This window comes from Microcaecilia unicolor, chromosome 14 (assembly GCF_901765095.1).
Source record: "Microcaecilia unicolor chromosome 14, aMicUni1.1, whole genome shotgun sequence".
NCBI classification, from domain to species: domain Eukaryota; kingdom Metazoa; phylum Chordata; class Amphibia; order Gymnophiona; family Siphonopidae; genus Microcaecilia; species Microcaecilia unicolor.
Window position 1 is genome coordinate 29,845,152 of NC_044044.1, and position 22,195 is coordinate 29,867,346.

The following is a 22,195-nucleotide window of genomic DNA, read 5'->3' on the forward strand; positions in this document are numbered from 1 at the left end:
GCCCATCGAACCCCCCTCGGACCCCTAGCTTTTGCTGTAATTACTGTAGTATAGCACGGAGCCCCCTCCCCAGATCCCACTGGACCTGTGGCTGGTGCTGTATTTTACTGTAGCATAGCACGGAGCCACCAGACCCCCCGAACCTTTGGCTAGTGCTGTATGATAATGTAGTATAGAACAGAGCCCATCGAACCCCCCTCGGACCCCTAGCTTTTGCTGTAATTATTGTAGTATAGCACGGAGCCCCCCAGACCCCCCGAACCTTTGGCTAGTGCTGTGGGTAATGTAGTATAGAACAGAACCCATCGAACCCCCCAGACCCCTAGCTTTTGCTGTAATTACTGTAGTATAGCACAGAGCCCCCTCCCCAGATCCCACTGGACCTGTGGCTGGTGCTGTATTTTACTGTAGTATAGCACGGAGCCCCCCAGACCCCCCGAACCTTTGGCTAGTGCTGTGGGTAATGTAGTATAGAACAGAGCCCATCGAACCCCCCTCAGACCCCTAGCTTTTGCTGTAATTACTGTAGTATAGCACGGAGCCCCCCAGACCCCCCAAACCTTTGGCTAGTGCTGTATGATAATGTAGTATAGAACAGAGCCCATCAAACCTCCCTCGGACCCCTAGCTTTTGCTGTAATTACTGTAGTATAGCACAGAGCCCCCTCCCCAGATCCCACTGGACTGTGGCTGGTGCTGTATTTTACTGTAGTATATCACGGAGCCCCCCAGACCCCCCCGAACCTTTGGCTAGTGCTGTATGATAATATAGTATAGAACAGAGCCCATCGAAACCCCCCCCCCCCCGACCCCTAGTTTTTGCTTTAATTACTGTAGTATAGCACGGAGCCCCCCAGACCCTCCGAACCTTTGGCTAATGCTGTATTATAATGTAGTATAGCCCATCGAACCCCCCCCCCCCCCGGACCCCTAGCTTTTGCTGTAATTACTGTAGTATAGCACGGAGCCCCCTCCCCAGATCCCACTGGACCTGTGGCTGGTGCTGTATTTTACTGTAGTATAGCACGGAACCCCCCAGACCTCCCCCCCGAACCTTTGGCTAGTGCTGTTTGATAATGTAGTATAGAACAGAGCCCATCAAATCTCCCCCCCAGACCCCCAGCTTTTGCTGTAATTACTGTAGTATAGCACGGAGCCCCCTCCTCAGATCCCACTGGACCTGTGGCTGGTGCTGTATTTTACTGTAGTATAGCACGGAACCCCCCAGACACCCCCAAACCTTTGGCTAGTGCTGTATGATAATGTAGTATAGAACAGAGCCCATCGAACCCCCCCCCCCGGACCCCTAGCTTTTGATGTAATTACTGCAGTATAGCACGGAGCCCCCCAGACCCCCCAAACCTTTGGCTAGTGCTGTATGATAATGTAGTATAGAACAGAGCCCATCGAACCCACCCCCGGACCCCTAGCTTTTACTGTAATTACTATAGTATAGCACAGAGCCCCCTCCCCAGATCCCACTGGACCTGTGGCTGGTGCTGTATTTTACTGTAGTATAGCACGGAACCCCCCAGACCCCCCCCCAAACCTTTGGCTAGTGCTGTATGATAATGTAGTATAGAACAGAGCCCATCGAACCCCCCCCCCCCCCCCCCGGACCCCTAGCTTTTGATGTAATTACTGCAGTATAGCACGGAGCCCCCCAGACGCCCCCGAACCTTTGGCTAGTGCTGTATGATAATGTAGTATAGAACAGAGCCCATCGAAACCCCCCCCCCCCCCCGGACCCCTAGCTTTTGATGTAATTACTGTAGTATAGCGCGGAGCCCCCCCCCCCCCCCCAGACCCCCCAAACCTTTGGCTAGTGCTGTATGATAATGTAGTATAGAACAGAGCCCATTGAATCCCCCCCCCCCCCCGGACACCTAGCTTTTGATGTAATTACTGTAGTATAGCACGGAGCCCCCCAGACCCCCCAAACCTTTGGCTAGTGCTGTATGATAATGTAGTATAGAACAGAGCCGATCGAACCCCCCCAGACCCCTAGCTTTTGCTGTAAATACTGTAGTATAGCACAGAGCCCCGCCCCAGATCCCATTGGACCTGTGGCTGGTGCTGTATTTTACTGTAGTATAGCACGGAGCCCCCCAGACCCCCTGAACCTTTGGCTAGTGCTGTTTGATAATGTAGTATAGAACAGAGCCCATCGAATCCCCCCCAGACCCCTAGCTTTTGATGTAATTACTGTAGTATAGCGCAGAGCCCCCCCCCCCCAGACCCCCTGAACCTTTGGCTAGTGCTGTTTGATAATGTAGTATAGAACAGAGCCCATCGAATCCCCCCCAGACCCCTAGCTTTTGCTGTAATTACTGTAGTATAGCATGGAGCCCCCTCCCCAGATCACACTGGACCTGTGGTTGGTGCTGTATTTTACTGTAGTATAGCACGGAGCACCCCAGAACCCCGCACCTTTGGCTAGTGCTGTATGATAATGTAGTATAGAACAGAGCCCATCGAACCCCCCCCCCCCCCCCCCCCCCCCGGACACCTAGCTTTTGACACCTAGCTGTAGTATAGCACGGAGCCCCCCAGACCCTCCGAACCTTTGGCTAATGCTGTATTATAATGTAGTATAGCCCATCGAACCCCCCCAGACCCCTAGCTTTTGCTGTAACTACTGTAGTATAGCACGGACCCCCCCCCAGATCCCTCCGCACCAGTGGCTGGTGCTGTAATTACTGTACTACAGCACAGAGCCCCCTCCGAATACCCCAGACTTCTGGCTGGTGCTGCCAAAGCCCCCAGACCCCTGGCTGGTGTTGTATAGTTCTGTAGCATAGCAGAAAGCCCCCCTGAACCCTCCAGACTCCTAGGTTGCGCTATAATTACAATACTATAGTACAGAGCCCCCAGGACACCCCAGAACTCTGGCTGGTGTTGTATATTACTAGAGTGTAAAGGAGAGACACCAGGACCCTGTGGACCCCTGACTGGTGCTGTCATTACTGTAGTACAGCAGAGAGTACCCCCCCCCCCCAGTATAGCACACAGCTCTCCTCCCGGACCCCTGGCAGGTGCTTTATATGACTGTAGTATAACACAGATCCCCCCCCCCCCCCCCCCAAACTGGTGATTTATATTTCTATAGTGTAGCACAGAGCTCCGCAGACTGGAAAATACAATCCTGGTTTCCCATTTAGATTTCGAGTTGGTGCATGTGTGGTTTGATTTATCATGTAGCTTCCCTGTCCCTCTGCCATATCTCTGCTATGCAGACCCACTTTCACTGATTTTGGACAATGCCGTTGGACTACAGCCTCTACCATATCCTAGCAAATGTTCCAGCCACTTTAAGCTGTCGACTCTTGTGTAAACTCTTAAATTATATCACGGCTGTAATTTTCCCACTGTAATGAGGGGCTCAGACAGTTTTCCTGTAATGGTTAGCAAATGTAGCTGGAGCAGGATGTGCACCATGTTTCAAGGTATAGCCCAGCTAGGGTTGCCAACTGGATCCCGATTCACCGGTCAGGGTTGATCCCGTCCTGGGTTCAACCCATTGTTTGCAGGGACTTGTATATTCCCTTCTGATTCCCTCTAAGGAAAGCAAGACTACAGGTCCTGCATCGACCATGTTGGATGAATCTCAATCCAGTGGGAAACCTGAAGCCTAGGCTACTAGACTAATTTCAGGCTTCCTTGAAGCAAACAACTCAGGGTGCATGCCAGATTCCAGGGTGCAAGATAAAGTTCAGGCTGCAGTGCCGGGATGAGGCCCGATTGATAGGTGTGGATTTGCAATCGTCCTGTAAGCTAGGGTTGGACCCATCCACCATTGGACCCATTCTATGGATCTGAGGCAAGTGAGACATTTATGGCTTCATCAGTGTCCGAATGCTGTAGTTGCATCCTTGGTTGAATGCTTTGCCAGAAATGTTTTCTTTTATCTAGCGTATACCTTATACATAGATGTATTTTGGGGCGTAGTTTGACTGAGCCTCAGTCTCTAGCTGCATCTGCCCCAGTACAGTACTGGCTGCTGGGAGTGGGGTTGTTTTCTTTAACTGAAGACTGTGTTTAAATTTTGTTCTAATGCATGCCACAGTGTGAGGTAGTAATGCCTACGTGTGGGGGCCGGCCTAGGTCTGTTCCAGACCTCTAATAGGTGTGAGCGCTTCAGACTCCATTTTTAAAATGGTTCAGAATAGCTGAAGACTGGGTGGCAGTAAATTGGGTGGGATGCTCTGGAAAAATAGGAATCTCTCTGTATCACAATCCTGCCTATATGGGAGATACCCCACTTTGAAGCCACGGTGGAGGCCAAAAGACAGGTTTCTCCTATCTAGGGCTGGTTTTGAAAAAGAGAAAGCCTTCTTTGATGGGAAGGACTCTGGCGTTGCCTGTTCCAATACCAGATTGAGGGTAGATGGGGTGGTTGACTTGCCTCAGAGAATTTTCGCCGTATCATTTCTAGCCTTAGTTTGAGAAGCCTAAATTTGGGAAATTACGTTTGGGACACTGGCCACTCAAGGACCGAACTAGGGGTCAGCAAAGAGTTGAGGAAGTGTGTGATGGGTGTGACATTTGTGGAGCCGTGACTCTGGTCACTTAATTGCTGGAGCATATTGTCATGTGGAAACTGTCCCAGTCAAATACAGTAAGAAGCCCAACTTTCTCTACATAACCTGAACTGGCTCTCGTAGATTGGGGGGTTTCAGATTCCTTTTGTTGTGGAGGACAGTGCTTGTACTCCCACAAAACTGGGTTCCTAGACATTGTTCGATGCAACCTATGCCTTATGTATGGTATGGGTGGAAAGGTGGGATTGAGGTGTGGCACACTGAGTGCCTGTTGGCTCCCAGTTAGAAAATCTCTGCTCCAGTTCCTTCTTGAAGCAGTATCCAGTTTAATACCTCTATTCAAATGCATAAAAGGCAATATGGTTCCAGGAGAGATGCTCAGGTTACAAGTTGCGATACCATTCATTGAACCCAAATAAGACTGATTCAACCATGACGGGGCATGTGAGCAAAGGATGAGAACATGCTACACATTGCAAAGCCTCGGATCTTAAAATACTACATTTCTGAAAGACATTAAGGGGGTCATTCTACAAAGCAGGAGCTAACATTTATGCACCAATTAATGCGTAACAAGTAGAACGAAGGCATGTGTGTGCATAAATGCGCCAAAAGTCTGCCTCTGCCCCATTCTGTAAATATGCACATATCTTACATATTTGACAGATGGGTGTGCAATGTCTGGGCGGAGTACAGGCAGCTTTCACATACACCCCCCCCCCACCCCCCACCCCCCACCCCCGTGTCACTTACAGAACAGGATAAGTTATGTGATTATCTCTAGCATTTAGCCACAAGCAAGACCAGCTCTATAGCTGGCATGAATGTTCCCATCATAATTATAGGGTTGTTTTTCACCTATTCTGTAAAGGAAAGTAGGCAGCTGCCTTGATTTATAGACAAGGCACCATATTGGCACCCTCTAGGTACCTAAATACGAGTACAATGTTATAGAATTACCCCCTCCCATGGTCCACAGTTTCTACCCTCAAAATGGACATTGAAAAAGGTAAATTTGGCTCTGTGAATAAGAATATATTTTCTACTGAGTTAATGGAACATCTACTCAGGGCCCAATATTCAAAGCAATGTTAGCCAACTACTGACCTGGTTAAATTGCTTGGTCGGGGCTAGCCATTAATTTTCAGAGGCCCTTAAATGGCTAAATGTTACTGACTATCATGGTTAGCATCGAACTCAAAGCCAGCTGTGTCGGGAACGTTCCAGGAGCGGAGTCAGCACTTGGCCACTTAAGTTCTGATATTCAGCCCTTAAGGGGGAAGATTCTATATAATGGTGCCTAAAAAAAATCCACACAGGAAACATTGCCAACTAAACGTATTCAATAAGCAGTGCCTAGATTTAGGCGCAGTACGTAGAATACGCTTAATTGATATCCCAGCGCCTAAAACCATGCGCCTCCACTTGCACCAATAAAAATGTGGCATAAATCCCGGCAAGCAGATTTATGCAAACTGGGCCATATTCTATAAGGATGCATGTACATTTTTGAACGCTCACAAAATGCCCATTTTCCTGCCCATAATCAGCCCTTTTTTGCCTACGTGCATTACAGAATACGCTTAGCGAACTGTGGGCATAAATTCTAATTAGTGCCAATTAGTGTTCATTATTGCTTGTTAAGTGCTGTGATCAACACTAATTAGCTTGTTAAGCCGATTAAGTTATGTGCGTTGTTATACGCTTGGATTTCAACGCAGATCTCTAGGTTCACTATATAGAATCCAGAGGTAAGCAACCAGGCTTACCACACCAATGGGACCATGTAAAAGTCTGTTCTGTTTTTATGCTGTAACTCATGACTGCTTTAGTGCTGAATAGTGACTTAAGCAGATTTTTAAAAACTAGATATTCAAAACTGGATACCTCATAGGTCCCAGTTCTGAAACTCCAGGAAGAACGCCACCAGCGGAGAGAAAAACACTCACCGCTGACAGTTGAATACTGACACCTCAGAAATCAAGGGTCGTAAAAGTGGAAGAGTCTCAATATGAAGGAAAAATTTCCCCAGTGAGCCATTTCTGGTTAAGTTAATGCTAAGTGAAATCTTAAGGTGCCTTTCAGTAAAGAATATTCCAGTTCCTTTAAAAATAATTCATTGAACTCAAAAGCTCTACAGCTAGTGAGAAAAATATTTAAAACACAGGCTGTTTCAAATAAGTTTCAGAACTCTCTTTCTTTTGATATCATTGTTGTGCCATCAAGGAACATTAATGAAGGTTTCTCTCCTTGATGTGTGCAACCTTCTCCCTCAAGGATATTTCCTGCAAGCTAATGACATTCCATCCATTGTAATGTGAAATCTTAAAACCATGAACTGCAAAACAAGACATATTTTTTCTTTTAAATTGCAAAAAAATGCTTTGTTTTCCTTTTCAATTTAGGAATTAGCTCTCAGGTTAAAAGACCATGATTGCAAAACTGGAAAGGTCATATAAATAATGATTATGAATCATTAAAATACTTTGAAGACATCATGATTTGGAAGAGCTTTCATCTGCTATGCTCTTGCTCTCCACATCTCAGCCCTTTATTTTCATGGACGAGAAAGTATCTGGGAGCAAAGCACCAGATTGTCCAGCTCTTCAGACTTAGCTCTTAATACGGAAAAAAGAGCATGAAAGGGGAAGAAAGAGAAAACAACAAAAGGAAACCAATGGGTTATTTTGTCTCTATGTAAAGTGAAAAATGTTTGCTTTATAATCAAGATTTGTCTTTATTTGTGTGCTCCTCAGCTCCCACTGGTCACCAATGACGGGGCTCCATACATTAGACCAATGTTTCAGCCTTGCTGGTCTGGATGCCCATTTCAACTCTGTTTTCCCAAACTTACCGTGGGCTCTTCAAGATCAGGGCTTCCTCTATTTTAACGTGTATGTTAATTTTCTCTCCCCTTTTCCTTCCCTTTCCCCAATCACGTTGTCTTCAGCGGAGAAGACTGCTCCAAGTCTCTACCCAATGATTTCCTGTGGGGCATCCCAGAATCCGACAGTAATTGGTTGCTTAGCAAAACGTTTTATGCCCGGTGATATTACATTGGCGTGGACCGATGGTAACAACAAGAACTTGACCGAAGGATACACGACGTACCCCTCGGTGTATTCCACTACTTACTCAACCAGCAGCCATATAACAGTTCCCAACACTGAAGGAGGTTCCCAAGAGAAATATTTCTGCACGGCCAAACACTCAGCCCTAGACAAGCCAAAGACGATTGAAGTGTCCCATCGTCCCCGTAAGTAATCTAAACATTGTGGATGTAACCCATTAGCGTGACAAATATTCAAACCTATTTCCTGACTCCTTCATAGTCACAGAAGAAAAGATGGGTGGTACAGGTCACCATTTTCTGGAAGAACTATAGGGAGAAGAAAGACAAGAGTAGACAGCAGAAAAATAAATACACCACACTGTGAATGTTCAGATAGATTTATTTATTTATTTATGACATTTATAGCCCACATTATCCCAAACAAGTTTGAGTCCAATGTGGCTTACAATAAACAGTACTGGACACATAACAAAGAATAATGCATAAGAAAGAATATCTGTAACAATTGATGCTAAATACAGAGTCTCCAAAATAGATATTCTTAAGCTAGATAAATAAAACAGCGGGAAGACAGAAGCGATATTTTTCTATTACCAAGAAATAGGCACATATGATAGCATTATATATTTTGTTTTGCTAAATAATTATGGTTTCCACTTGGTATTGCAGCCAAATCACCCAAAATTCCTATTATATCAATCCACCCTCCTTCCAAAGAAGACTGGAACTCAAACAGCCACAAGGGCTACATAGTTTGTATGGCAAGTGACTTCTATCCCGAACCCATCACCATCAAATATTTAAAAAATGGAAAACAATTTGCCTCTGGAAACGTTACCAACATGCTGAAAAAAAATGACCAAGGTGACTTTACCCAAGTCAGCAGTTTAGAACTTACCAAGAAGGAATGGGACTCGGATGCACTGTACACATGTGAGGTGAATCACCCCGCGACCGAAATTCATGAATCCAGGAACATCAGCAAGAGTTTGGCCTCTGGTAAGTCACTAAACGCTGTGAAGCCGCCCATCCATCAGATGTGCTTTTCAGTGCATATGTATCATAAATTCCACGCATGTTGTAGATAAGGCAGTCCTGGATATATTAGTGACATTGCAGGGTTCACAATTTATTGAAATCAATCTCTGTTCTAGTCCCTGAAATATAGGTTTCTCTCAGATTCCGAATGGGCGGGTAATCAGCACGCGTACAATGCTGATTACCGCCCAGTTAGAGTCACGTGGCTGAAAATGGACGTGCGGCAAAATGAAAATTGGCGCATGTCCATTTTGGGCCTGAGACCTTACTGCCACTCATTGACGTAGCGGTAAGGTCTCACACGTTAACTGGGCGGTAATCAGCATGCGTACGATGCTGATTACCGCCCAGTTAGTGCCACGCACCGGAAAATTTTCTGGCACACATAGCGGATGGCATGCATAAAATGCACATACTTGGCTAGGCGGCTTAGTAAAAAAGTCCCTTAAGAGTCTGAGGGTTGTATTCTGCAATGTCTGAACATTCATTTTCTTAGGTAGGAACCTACTTAATAATAATAATAAGTAATGTAATGGGTAGTTAATTAACATTATGGAAAGAACTGCTCCTGTTAGCTTATTGTAGATACATTTTAATTTTTATGGTAACACTTCATTACAGAGATAAGTGGAGCATTTTCCTTGGCCTGTCAAGCTCTATCCTGCGGAACACATTTTTGAATGCAAATAAAATTAAGTTGAGAAGGCATTATAATTTGGTTTTGTATTTGAGTCTGTGAGTAACTGCTTTTTTTTCTCCCTGGTGAGGAGTTGTTTTCGCAGTTTACCACAGAAGCTGATAGCTAGCCCCTGTAGGGTTTTAAACAGAAAACGTCCGTGACTTCTGCCCAGGCAATTGAGGCTTGTTTATTTAATTAAAGTTACAATTGTTAGGTGCCTTCTCTCTGAATTTTTTTGAGCAAAAATCTTTTATGAAATTTTGCTCGTCCGTTATCGTGTTTGCTTATACATAAGAAGTATAGCAACACAATAGCATTCAAAACAGAAGCAAATAAAGACCGTCCAGTCTGCCCCAAAAAGAGTTTTCTAATTTAGGTAGACACACATACAAAATTCATGATACAACCCAATACCAGCTCCCTTCTCCCAAGCCTTTTACCCGTCCTCCATATCTCTCCCAAGCCTTCCCAAAATCTGCCACCGATGTCCCTTCATCTCTTCTGCTCATGAGCCATTTTCAAGACCTACCACCTTCAGCTATGTTTTCCCCAAAACCAATAATCCAGCCAACATTCGCTTCTCGTTACCAAGTTTTTCAGCAGCCACCAAGGTTAGTAAAGTTGGCCATTTAGGTTTGAGTTTTAATCATAGTCTTTCCACGGTTGTTGTATCACCGTGATTCATTATAAAGCATTTGTATTTCTTTGCAAGAAACATATCGGAAGGTGAATATTTCAAGTATTCTCTTCTTTTACCTTCAGATGTCACTGAGTGTAACACAGCTATACGGGTGACAGCTGTGCGTCCCTCATTCGAAGACTTTTTTAACAACAAGGAGGCACAGTTAGTCTGTGTGGTGGCGAACATGGAATCAGCAGTAGGATTAAATATATCCTGGTACAAAATGGAAAAAGGGAAAGAGCTGGAAATGAAAACCAAGATATCAGACCCAGTATATCAAGGCAACCTCTATTCGGCAACCGGCACTGCTACTGTTTGTGCCACAGAATGGAATGGTGGTGAGACGTTTACCTGCAAAGTGGTTCATCCTGATTTGGTTTCCACTGAAACTAAGTCCTTGAGCAAAGGAAACGGTAAGCTTATGATTATTACTATTTCTTCTTGGAAGGCAGAGCATTTTCTACCTGTCCAACTATGTAGTGCATTAGAGTGTATAAAATGGCCATCTTCACGCTCCGTCCTTCCTAAGGTTGCCAAACATCCTTGATACTAAAGAAGCTACCTCAACCTAACCATCTTCAAAATCAGTTTCAAATTGTGTTTACCTTTAAAAGAAGTTAAAATGTCAAACACTGGCAAATGCTCACTATGTTGATACTGCAGAGGGTGCTTTGTCTTTTGCTAGCCCAATTTTACGGAACAAATTGCCAGGCACTATTCGGATAACATCAACAGTACATGATTTTAGGAGGAAGTTGAAAGCATGTTCATTTGTACAGGCTTACGCTAGACGGTGATTAAGAGTTAACTTGGAAAGATGTCATTATTGATGCGTTTGTATACGAGTTTTGTGTGTGTTTTATCTGTAGCCTGCTTAGATGAGAGGCAGGATATAAATCAAATAAATAAATAGCCATTATCTGGCGCCTTCCATAAGATACCTGATGCATTACTGCTAGGTCTCAGGGCTGTTAAACTAGTTGGTGGTAGTGATGTCTGCTTACAACAGACGCATCTTGTTTCCTCTTGAAAAAAAAATCTTTAGTAAAGTTTAAAAGCAGCAGGGGGTTTGCACTCCAGTTGCACTCAATAATAATAATAACAATGCAACAATACAAAAACAATATTATACAATCCTTTATGCAAAAGCATTAAAAAAAACATACAATCTTATTAATCAATGTCATCCTCACAGGATTTTCCCCAACCTCTGAATTCAAAATCTACCATATTTTATGAAGATATGAATAAAGTCAAGTCTTTTACCCAAAAAACATTGATTGCCTAACATTTTAGGTTCTGTCATTCATTTGTTTTACTGGTAAACACAGTTAAAAAGAGAGGACACAAAATGTGAAACAGAAAAACAGAACAACAAAATGGCTACTAGTTCTATACATAGAAAGTAGAGAGGTGTGGTAACCGTGTTAGTCCACTCTTAAAGGTTATCAATAGAAATCAAACAAAATAAAACATGGAAAAGAAAATAAGATGATACCTTTTTTATTGGACATAACTTAATACATTTCAACCTTCGAAAGCTAATCAAGAAATGTATTAAGTTATGTCCAATAAAAAAGGTATCATCTTATTTTCTTTTCCATGTTTTATTTTGTTTGATTTCTATTGATAACCTATACATAGAAAGAAATACAAGATGGAAGAGCTACTAAATAGAATACTGGGGGGGGGGGGGGCTCTTGGGAGAGGAGTCGAGACAGATGTTAAAACAGAGCGGAAATAGAGGGGAATTTTTCCCATCGGTGCATCAGGCTTCGGGGGAATATGAGGAAGCGGGTCATTTTCTGGGGTAGTGGTGGATCATTGAGAAAACCTGCCTCCAAAACGGTCCGGAACAGGTTCTGTGCTGTGCTATTAAAGGTGTTTGAAGGATAAAAAGAAGATTCCCTTCTCCTTTTCCCCTAAATGTATCAATAGAAATCAAACAAAATAAAACATGGAAGAGAAAATAAGATGATACCTTTTTTATTGGACATAACTTAATACATTTCTTGATTTAGCTTTCGAAGGTTGCCCTTCTTCCTCAGATCGGAAATAAGCAAATGTGCTAGCTGACAGTGTATATAAGTGAAAACATTCAAGCATTACTATGACAGTCTGACAGGGTGGGAGGAGGGGGGTGGGTAGGAAGTATGCATGGGGACATCAAAGCATATCATTGATATTGATGTATAATCAGACACTCTTCTTATTCCGAAGGAAATTGACCAACTTTGTTCCATTTCATCTGCAGAGAATCTTTCTCCACCCTCGGTGCACATCTTTCCACCTCACTCTGAGGAACTCGCCCTGAAAGAGAGCGCAACAGTCACTTGCCTGGCGAAAGGGTACAGCCCCCAGGACATGTTTGTGAAATGGCTTGTCCAGGATCAGGAGGTGAAAAGGGATGACTACGTCAACTCAGAGCCCATCACAGAAACAAACTCAAGCGGAGATCAGGTTTTTTCCATCTACAGCAAATTGACAATAGAAGAAAAAAGCTGGAGCAGAGGGGATAGTGTCACCTGTATGGTTGGCCATGAGGCCTTGCCTTTGCAAGTTATCTCAAAGACCACTGACAAATCCTCTGGTAAACCCACCTTCGTCAATGTATCTCTTGTGATGTCAGACTCTACTAGTACATGTAACTTTTAACAACTCTTTGCCAAATGACCCGACTGATCCCTCCCCACTCATGCTGGCATCATCTGAACAAACAGATGGCTGTCTTTGTGTATACATATATATATATATATATAATGTTCTGGAATAAAATGTGGATGCATTTTTAAAAAGTAGAAATAAAAAAAAACTCAATTTCATAAAATGTTTCTTTTCTTGCATACATTTGGAAAATGCATTCTCTCTGATTCTCTCCCCCCCTTCCTTTGCTTCCTTCGCCCATTCCTCCGTACCAGCGTATTTCATTAGCAATTCTCTTGTCTCCAGTTTCTTTATTCCAGATGGATTCTGTTTACCCCATACCCATTTTCACCCTCCCATAAACCCTGTGTGTTACCACTTTACTTAAGCAGCTGATTGATAGTGGTCACTACAGGTGGACAAATGGCAGAGGGAGAGGAGGCTGTACTAGACCATTAATGTTTGCCTCAGCTTGCGTTTTCACCTAACAAAAGGCAACCTCGCCATGCAAAACCAAGAACGGCATTATTTTTTTTGAGTTACCCACCTTATACTTTAAATACACTAAGGCCATGCAGATAAACTCTGCAGTCCAGGAGATTGTCAATACATCATACTCTGACATCTCGAACAGAAATTCATGCTCTGCTGATCACATCCGATTAGGGAACAGAGGTGCACAACCTTTCAGAAAGTGTAAAATCACCTATTATGTGGCCTGCATTCATTGCAAATTGAGTAACACCTTCTAAAGAAATGTTCATTCTCCATTCATGCGACAACAACATCCAAACTGTTGATGGAGTCTTCAAACACAAAATCTCTACAATTGCTCGTAACTGGTGGCTTCTAGAAGGGCAAAAGAATGACAGCGTTAGGGGGTATCGGTCAGCAGGGTGATCCCGATATGAATGAAAAACAGAACAGGGTACCAACAGTGAATGACTAAAGGGCCCTTTTACTATGGGGTTGGCGTGCAACAAAAGGGCTTTGCCATGCGCCAATCTGGAATTACCACCAGCCTAATGCGGGCAGCGGTTGTAGCTCTGCCCCAGTGTTCTCCATTTCTGGTGCCACAGAAAATCAAATCTGATATTCTAGCATAGGGGTTACCCAGTGTTAATTGGGCAGTGCCACCAGCTTAGCATGGGCACCCTTACCCCCACCTCAATGGGTGGCACTAAGTGCTACCCTTGAAATGGCTGCGCGGCAAGTGCGAACTTACCACATGGCCATTTCTTTTTTTGGCCTTGTTACCCACTGCAGTAAAAAGGGGTCACTACCTATTGAACAGGGACCCTTTCACCACAAACTTGCTATAAAGGCCCGTAGGAGTAGGGCAAGATCTCTTCAAAACTAAACCTTTGTGAAGTTGTTTATGTAGGGGCCACCACTGCACAGTGCATTGTACAAGACAAACACACACTTGTTCACAAGAGCTTTAGATGCTAAGTTCAAGAATGTTGGGTTTCAGTGACCTCAGTACAACGCATCAGCATCACCTCCCTGGACTCATCCGACTACAGTCTTCCTAAGCCAGAGTCCAAACCTGAATCACTTTATAAAAAGAAGAGACCAAATCTTGCCACGTGCATACACAATATATACACCATTTTTGGGTCCATGCGTAGACAACCTTAAATGCACCAGGACAGAGCACATTTAGACAAAATAGATGCATTGCTTCTGTGAGTACACAGGCAGCATACACTGAATGCAGTCTTAATTTTTACCTAATCCCAATTCCTAATGCAGCACTATGATAAACCTTCTCACTGCCTATAGGGAAAATGAGCCCTTTGGTGCAGTATTCAAGTGAGTGACTAAAGGGTACTAACCCCATCTTATTCAATAGTCCAGATATTTCCAAGTTGAAAAGTTCTTTGAAAATCTGAAAGAAGTTCTTTCTATATCTGAGCCACCAAACTTTGAACAAAGTCACATTTCAAATTCTGGTCCATAAATGGGTCAAACGTAAAATAGATAGCCCTAGTCAAAAATAATGTTGAACAAATGCAAGATCCTTACAATAAATGCAATACCTAGGCAGTAATGAATATAGATTGGGTGGCCTAAGAGAACCACTGAACAATCCTCTCTTTGTAATTTGCCTTCTTCGGCAATAACTTGGACCCACCCATCCCTCACTCAAATATAGCGTTCTCAAGCCTACCCTATAGCAACTGTCAATCCGTCATGCTTAGGTATATATGAACAGAGGTGTTTCCTAATTCATTCCTTGGTTGGCCATGACGTCAACCGTCACCACCAACTGGCTGGAAATTACCAAAGTATATATGTATATCATGCAACACCCATAAAAAATGAAGCTGTGCTGAATTAGACCAAAGGTCAATGGCCCAGGATCTGGTCTACATGACACTGGCTAATCTAGGTCATGAAGACCCATTTGATCACAAAAGAGGAGACCCATTATTTGCTTATTCCAAAAGATAAACAGTGACTTTCCCAAGTCTATGTGACTAATAATGATTTATAGACTTTTCCTCCAGGTACATGTCATAAGCTCTTTTAAACCCAGCGAGTTTAGAAGCCTTGACCACATCCTCTGGCAACAGATCCCACAACTTGGTTGTTCATTGAATGAAAAAAAAGATACTTTCTTGAATTTATTTTGGCTGCTGTTAGTCGCATGGAGTGTCTTCATATTATCTTAGGGAGAAATAACTGTTCCACCCCACTCATGATTTTATAAACCTCTACTGTATCCCCTCTCAGCCTTCTCCAAGCTGGAGAGCCCTTTATCATTTTTGTTGCAATGTTCCATACCTTTTTAAGTTCTATAGGCAGAAGAATAGGGTGGCCACAGGGGACATGGCCCCATCCATATTTTGCCCAACACAGCATCAGCAACTAGAGATGTTGGGAGGAAGGGCCAGAGATTAGTTCATTTGACCATCCCACCAAAAATGCGCTCTGCTGCCTCTGTCTACTTCCGCTATATCTTCTCTGAGACGGGGCAACCAGAGCGGCAAACAAATACTCAAGGTGAAGATGCATCATGGATGGATTTAAAGGCATTGTGATATTCTCCACTTTCTTTTCCATTCTTTCCAAAATAATTCCTCGCATTCGATTTGTTTTTTGATTGCCACCTCCCACTGAGCTGAGGATTTTATATTCACAATGACCCCGGCATCCTTTTTCTTGGTTGTGACTCTTAATATGGAACCAAACATTGTGCACCTATAATTAGGATTATACAGGCATTTTTACATGCTTTCTAATATACTATGTTATTTGTATTACTGAACCGGAGCCTACCCTTACGGTATTCCGTAAGTCACATTTAGCCTGCAACTAAGTGGGAAAATGAGGGATATAAATGTGTTAAATAAATAAATAAATAAATTTTCTCCGTATCTATTTCCATCACTTTATACTTTTCCACATTAAATTTCATCAGCATTTTGGAAGCCAAGTTCCTCAGTCCGGCAAAGTCTTCCTATAATTCCGTACATGCCACTTCTATTTTAACGACATCGAATGATGTTGTATCATCTGCAAATCTGACCAAGTCACATGTAGCAACCTATGAATACGTTCAACAGCACTGGTACCAATGTTCCCTCAAAGCTGTTTTGGAGCCCTCTATCTACATTCCTAGGATCAAGGGTGGTGCCCCTTAAAATTAAAAACCTGTTTTCTGTTTCTGTCTTTTAACCAGATACTGGTCTATAATAAGGCATTACCTTTATGCCAGGTTTTTTAAATTTTCTTCACCCACAAATGACTTCATCAAATAACTTCTGAATATCCAGAATCATTATATTCACTGGCTTACCCTTATGCATTAACAAATCTAATAGATTAGTAAGATAAGACTTCACTGTGATGCATCCATGCGTGCTCTTCTTCATTAAGTCATGTATATCCATAGAGCCAGTAATTTTGTTTTTAGGAATAGCTTCCACCATTTTGCCTAGACTGGTGTCAGGCTCACTGATCTATAGTATCCTAGACCACTCCTGAAACCCTGGGACTATTTTTAATGATAGTTTAGAGATTTCTAAAGGTTTGAAATTTCATACTAGAGTTTTTTTTAATCTGGAGTGAATACCATCTGGGCCTGGTGATTAGTTACCCTTTAGTTTGTCAATTTGCTCTAGCACATCTTCTAGTTTCATAGTGATCTGCCTCACTTTCTTTGGATCATTACCATCAAATAATGTTTCTGGTGAGGGTATTAACCCAACATCATCCTCAGTAAAGATCAATGCAAATAATTCATTTAGTTTTTTCTGCTAGGGTCTTGTTCTCCCTGAGTACAATTTTTATTCCTTGGCCATCTAGTGATCCAACTGACTCCCTCATAAACTTCTTGCTTCCAATATACTTTTTAAAAGTTTTCATTATTAGTTGTACCTCTCTGGCAAGCTTCTTTTTAAATTCCTTCTTGGCCAAACAGGTGAAAATTGGGTAACACATACATACACGTGTCAAACTATCCATCATATCCGTTTTCAATCTGTATAGACAGTCAAGTTACATCACCTACCACTGTAAGACTGTCGATGACAGTGGTCAATGTAATATGCATCTTTTGGCAAATCCATCAACACAAAAGCGTCATTCTCTTCCCTTCCCTTTTCACCAGAATCCATCTGTCTTTGGTTTTTATTCTATTCCTTCTCTTTTCTCGACTTCCAAGTCACCAGAATTGTCATTGCATCCATGTTCTATTGCAAACAATGGGCTAGGTTTGCTAAGGGATACAACCAAACTTTTAAAAAGTGTGTTGGTGCACACTAATGCAATAGTGCATTTTAGTAAATCTAGTCCAGTAATTGAAGTCTGAAGAAAAGGTTGATCTCTTTCACCATGCCAATTTCATGCAGGTGACCCTTCTATATGACACAGACCACTGGTTTGCCATTCCTTAACGTTGCTAATGTTGGCTTCTGTCCCAGTGGTACTGAATACAGCAATGTTTATTGAAATTATACTGGAGCATATGTTTAAAGTGCAACCAACTGAATGGCATTCTAAAAAAAATTGTTTGGATACTGAAGGGAATCATCCATTAAACGCTGAATTAAGAGACAAAAAAAAAAGCCTGTGGATTTTTTAAAAAGTACTTAAAATAGAAGCTGATGAAACACAGTAATGGTTAGTCTGTGTTGTTTGATATCTGTCTCTAGTATCTGCCTGTAAAGTCCGTCCACCTAGCCGCTTTGTTTCTAACCAGAGCTTGCAAAATAACAAACACAATGCTTCCCTGTTACTGTTATTAACCTGAAGAGTATAATTTAGCTGTTTGCTGGTCAGGTAAGTAAAGAAAAATTCTGAATAATGCATAATCTCAAGAATGAAGAGAATAATCTAACTGACCTGTTGTACTCCATGGTTTTCAGTTGAATACTTGTACATTAACGAAGACAAGGAATTTGAAAGTCTCTGGACAACCGCTTCCACGTTTATCGTCCTATTCCTCTTGAGTCTCTTCTACAGTGCTACAGTAACTCTGTTTAAGGTAAAGATAAACATAAAACACCCCTAAAGCTTTAGTGAAGTGAAGTCTATAGAGATGCAAGTCCAGATGCATGTGCAAATGATATCGAGATGTTGATCACAGGTTGACTCCGCCTTGTATCAAGTGTGTTCAAGTCATAAAAACATCTTACAATAGTGACATTTTTTTGTAAATATGGACGTCAACACTCTGAATACATTCAGGAATTGGAATAATGGGGCATCATTAAGCAGTACTGGCAGCCCCTAGGGGGGGGGGGGGGTCAATACTGGAATAGTACCCAGGAGTGAGGTGCATTGAGAGAGTGATGAGTTGTCTCAGAATTGAAAAAGCAAGGGAAGTTGAGGGAAAAGATTGAGGGGTATTAGCAGAGCTTGGGAGATCTTGGTGTTGGATAGCCTGGAATGCATTTTTGTCTGGACTGATGTGAATTGGCTGAGCTGTACAAATAGTAGGGCTTTCCAAATATCTTCTGGTGAATCCAGTGCCAATTTTCAAGATATGCACAATGAATATGTATGAAACGAGCTTGCCAACCCTGGCGGTCTAGTACATATTTTGCACATTTTTGTTTATGGAAACTGTGCCTCAGATCTGGATGAAGAAATATACAATAGAATGACAGGAGCATGTGTGTAAGGGGGTGAACAGTATGTATTGGAATTTTGTCTTTGCTATTTATTTTGTTACATTTGTACCCCACATTCTCCCACCTGTTTGCAGGCTCAATGTGGCTTACATGGTGCCGGAGAGGTGTTGGTAAACTCCGGAGTAACCAAATACAAATAATAGGTTAAGTAGTGGTAGGAAAAGGTTCAAGGTTCATGTGGTGGGGCCACATGAAGGAGAACAAGAATAGATGGAATAATTTATTGATCATTATTAGCTGTAGTGTTGTGGTGTCGCGAAGATCAGGCATTTATGTTGGGTCGGGAGGGTATGCCTTTTGAAACAGGTAAGCTTTTAGTTTTTTCCTGAATTGGAGGTGATCGTACGTGGTTTTCACGGCTTTTGGTAGAGCGTTCCACAGTTGTGTGCTGATGTAGGAAAAACTGGATGCGTAAGTAGACTTGTATTTTAGTGCTTTGCAACTTGGGAAGTTGAGGTTTAGGTATTTAAAATTTTTGAATTAAATTAATCTCATGCATATTGATTTTCAGAGATCCCAAACTCCTATTTGGCTTTAGGGTTACCAGGCCAGATTTGTGAAGCCCTGATATATGGGTCCTAATACTGAAATGGCACTGGGTGCTGTAGGTCAGGACTGTCCTGGAATGGTAAGGGGTGCTGTGGCTAAGGGCATGATTTAGGTACATCGTCAAAATAGAAAATCGCCTACCTGTATCTTGTTGTGGTTTAACCAACACCGGCAGTGATTCCTATGACATAGCATAAAGTCTTCCCTGCTCTAGGGGTGAGTCTTCACTGGTGGGTTGCTGCCAAAGGGGCATACCCCTTTGAGTGCCCCTTCGACTATGATCTTAAAGGGGATTTTTAGTTGAGTACTAAATAGTTTGGCTCTCATTTCGGACAAGGCTAGTATTTGACATACTGGGGTTCGGAGCAAAAACTAAGGAGGCGGGGACCTGTCAATGCAAGACTTCCTTAAGTTCTCTCTCAGTGAGATCACTCAGCTTTTCCCAAAGGCAACCCTCTGTGGTGCTGGGTCATAGCCAATTCCATTATCAGCTCCTAAAACTGACCCTGTGCACGGGGAGGAGTTAGATTAAGGTAGGACAACTTTAGATATTAGTGAGAATGTTTTTAGAATTATTGCTGTATTTGTGTATATTCTTTGTGATTTAGTATTGCGCTGCAATTTCACTTCCTAGCTGTTTTGAGCAGCACTGTATACTGGAAAGCAGGGTATAAATCAAAATTGAAAGTGAAATGCTGTTAATAAAAAAATGAATAAAAAGGTAAACTCAAGGAAAAAGCAAGTTAATCGCAGAGTTAGAAGAAGAAGAAAGAACTCGGATATACAAGGAAATGTGGAAAGAAAATAGAAATAGCTTTTATCCTCTTTAAAGCAGAAATATGTTTTTTTAAAAACAGCTGTAATATTTCCTACAAGGTGCATGGGAGTCCGTATGGCAAGAATATCATGTTTTCAGGCTTGAGGGGTAGACAGGTCTCCTGGAAGACCTGCAGATCTTGCCTGCCCCTCACAATGAATCACTCTAGTGATGCAAAGGGCAAAGGGTCATGGATTTGATATACTGCCTTTCTGTGCTAAATTATATACAGGTATCTTCTCTGTCCCTAAAGGGCTCACAGTCTTGAGTTTTTATACCTCAGGCAACGGAAAGAGCTGACTTGCCCAGAGTCACAAAAGAGCTGCAGTGGCAATCAAGCCCAGATCCTCAGGTTCACAGCCCACTACACTAACCCTCCTCTACTCCGAATGATAGGAACAGGGGTGAAGGTTTCCCATGCACCTTACAGGGAGCATCAGGCATGCAGGTTCTGAAATCCAGAGAAGTAAATCTAGACATTATATATTATATATATTAATGCATTTCATATTTTGCATATCTTATAGGTGAAGTAACCTCATGATGAAGTGTTACTTATTAAAATCAGCATTGGAAGCGAATGCTTGATCCCTTTGTTGAATTCACACCGTAGGACCAATGAAGGTGATATCTTGACCACATGTATCCCAGACATATGTAAATATCTTATCTGTATGGTTGAATTTCTAATTCTATTACAGCCAAGGAGGATTTGGGGGTTTGTTTGTTTTTAAACATGATCTTGCCTAGGGTCTCCTCATATGACATTTCTGTTTTGGAAAAGAATGATTTTTGCTGATACTTCATTAAAAAAAAAATCTTACCTCATTTCAAATTTTGGCGGAGGTGAATTGACTTAAAGTTTCCCTTTCTTTAAATGAAGACATAGGGTCTTATTTTGCAAAATCTGATTTCAAAATATAAGGAGTATCCAGCAGGGGCGTATCTGAACTGCGGCGGTAGGGGGGGCCAGGGCCAGAGAGGGGGGGCACATTATAGCCCCCCCCCCCGCCGCCGCCATTGCCGATCCCCCTCCCCCCAGCCGCTGCCATTGCTAACCCTCCCCCTCCGTTGCTCACCTACCTTCGCTGGCGGGGGACCCCAACCCCCGCCAGCCGAGGTCCGCGTCCTCCTGCCGCTGCCGGCTGCCTTTGGTCCTTTCATTCTTCCATTGAAGCTGGCGCCGACGAAAAAGTTTCTTTTGAATCTGACGTCGCTGCACGTTGCACGTTGTACGTGCAGGACGTCAGACTCAGAAACAATTTCTGAGTCTGACGTCCTGCACGTACAACGTGCAGCGACGTCAGACTCAAAAGAAACTTTCGTCGGCGCCAGCTTCAATGGAAGAATTAAAGGACCAAAGGCAGCCGGCAGCGGCAGGAGGACGCGGACCTCGGCTGGCGGGGGTTGGGGTCCCCCGCCAGCGAAGGTAGGCGAGCAACGGAGGGGGAGGGTTGGCAGCGGTAGGGGGGTCCAGGGCGAAATCTGCGGGGGCCCAGGCCCCTGAGGCCCCACGCAGATACGCCCCTGGTATCCAGCCCTTGGCATTGTTTTGTGTGCTACAAAACGGATGTTTTAACTTGTATAAGTGGGACTGGGTTTTGTCCAACAGCCATGCACTCCTGTGCATAGAGTTTTGCCCACTTTCAATTTTTGCATCATAGATGCCACAGTTTTCCAGTTCGAAATCTGCAATTCTGTAGCCTGGCTTTTTTGAGACGCTGTAGGTGATTCCTATAGACCTGACTTTTATCTGGAAGTTTCCATTTAAAGAGACAGCAAACTCCCAGCAGGCTCTGTATTATCTCCTGCCTTTTGCTATCACCCTGCCATGACTCTGCGCTTTAATTGTATACATTTCAATGAATGTAAACATTAACACCATGAAACCTTAGATATATAAGCATGTTTGGGGGGGGAGGGGGTTACAGATAAAAATGTAATCTGAAATAAGCTAAACATTATTGTTTCTTTCTTTTCATGTATTTTGTTTCCTTTTCGCCTGTTAAAAGCAAATAAAGATATGTTATA

The 22,195-nt window shown here is 42.9% G+C and overlaps 1 protein-coding gene and 5 gene segments (V, D, J or C); all 6 read left to right on the plus strand.

The window, feature by feature from the left end:
* LOC115457535 overlaps window positions 1–12,819 on the plus strand; it is a 274,317-nt gene extending 261,498 nt beyond the window's left edge. Inside the window, 4 exon segments of the C gene segment in view lie at window positions 7,491–7,796; window positions 8,283–8,612; window positions 10,093–10,425; window positions 12,267–12,819. Coding sequence covers window positions 7,491–7,796; window positions 8,283–8,612; window positions 10,093–10,425; window positions 12,267–12,667 — 1,370 coding nt within the window.
* LOC115457532 (immunoglobulin gamma-1 heavy chain-like) overlaps window positions 1–22,195 on the plus strand; it is a 428,753-nt gene that overhangs the window by 380,795 nt on the left and 25,763 nt on the right. The gene's annotated exons all lie outside the window — the stretch shown is intronic.
* Window positions 1–22,195, plus strand: part of LOC115457538 — a 440,220-nt gene that overhangs the window by 216,170 nt on the left and 201,855 nt on the right.
* The window catches only part of LOC115457534, a 344,279-nt gene that overhangs the window by 211,825 nt on the left and 110,259 nt on the right, over window positions 1–22,195 (plus strand).
* LOC115457536 overlaps window positions 1–22,195 on the plus strand; it is a 357,793-nt gene that overhangs the window by 204,395 nt on the left and 131,203 nt on the right.
* The window catches only part of LOC115457537, a 367,844-nt gene that overhangs the window by 180,638 nt on the left and 165,011 nt on the right, over window positions 1–22,195 (plus strand).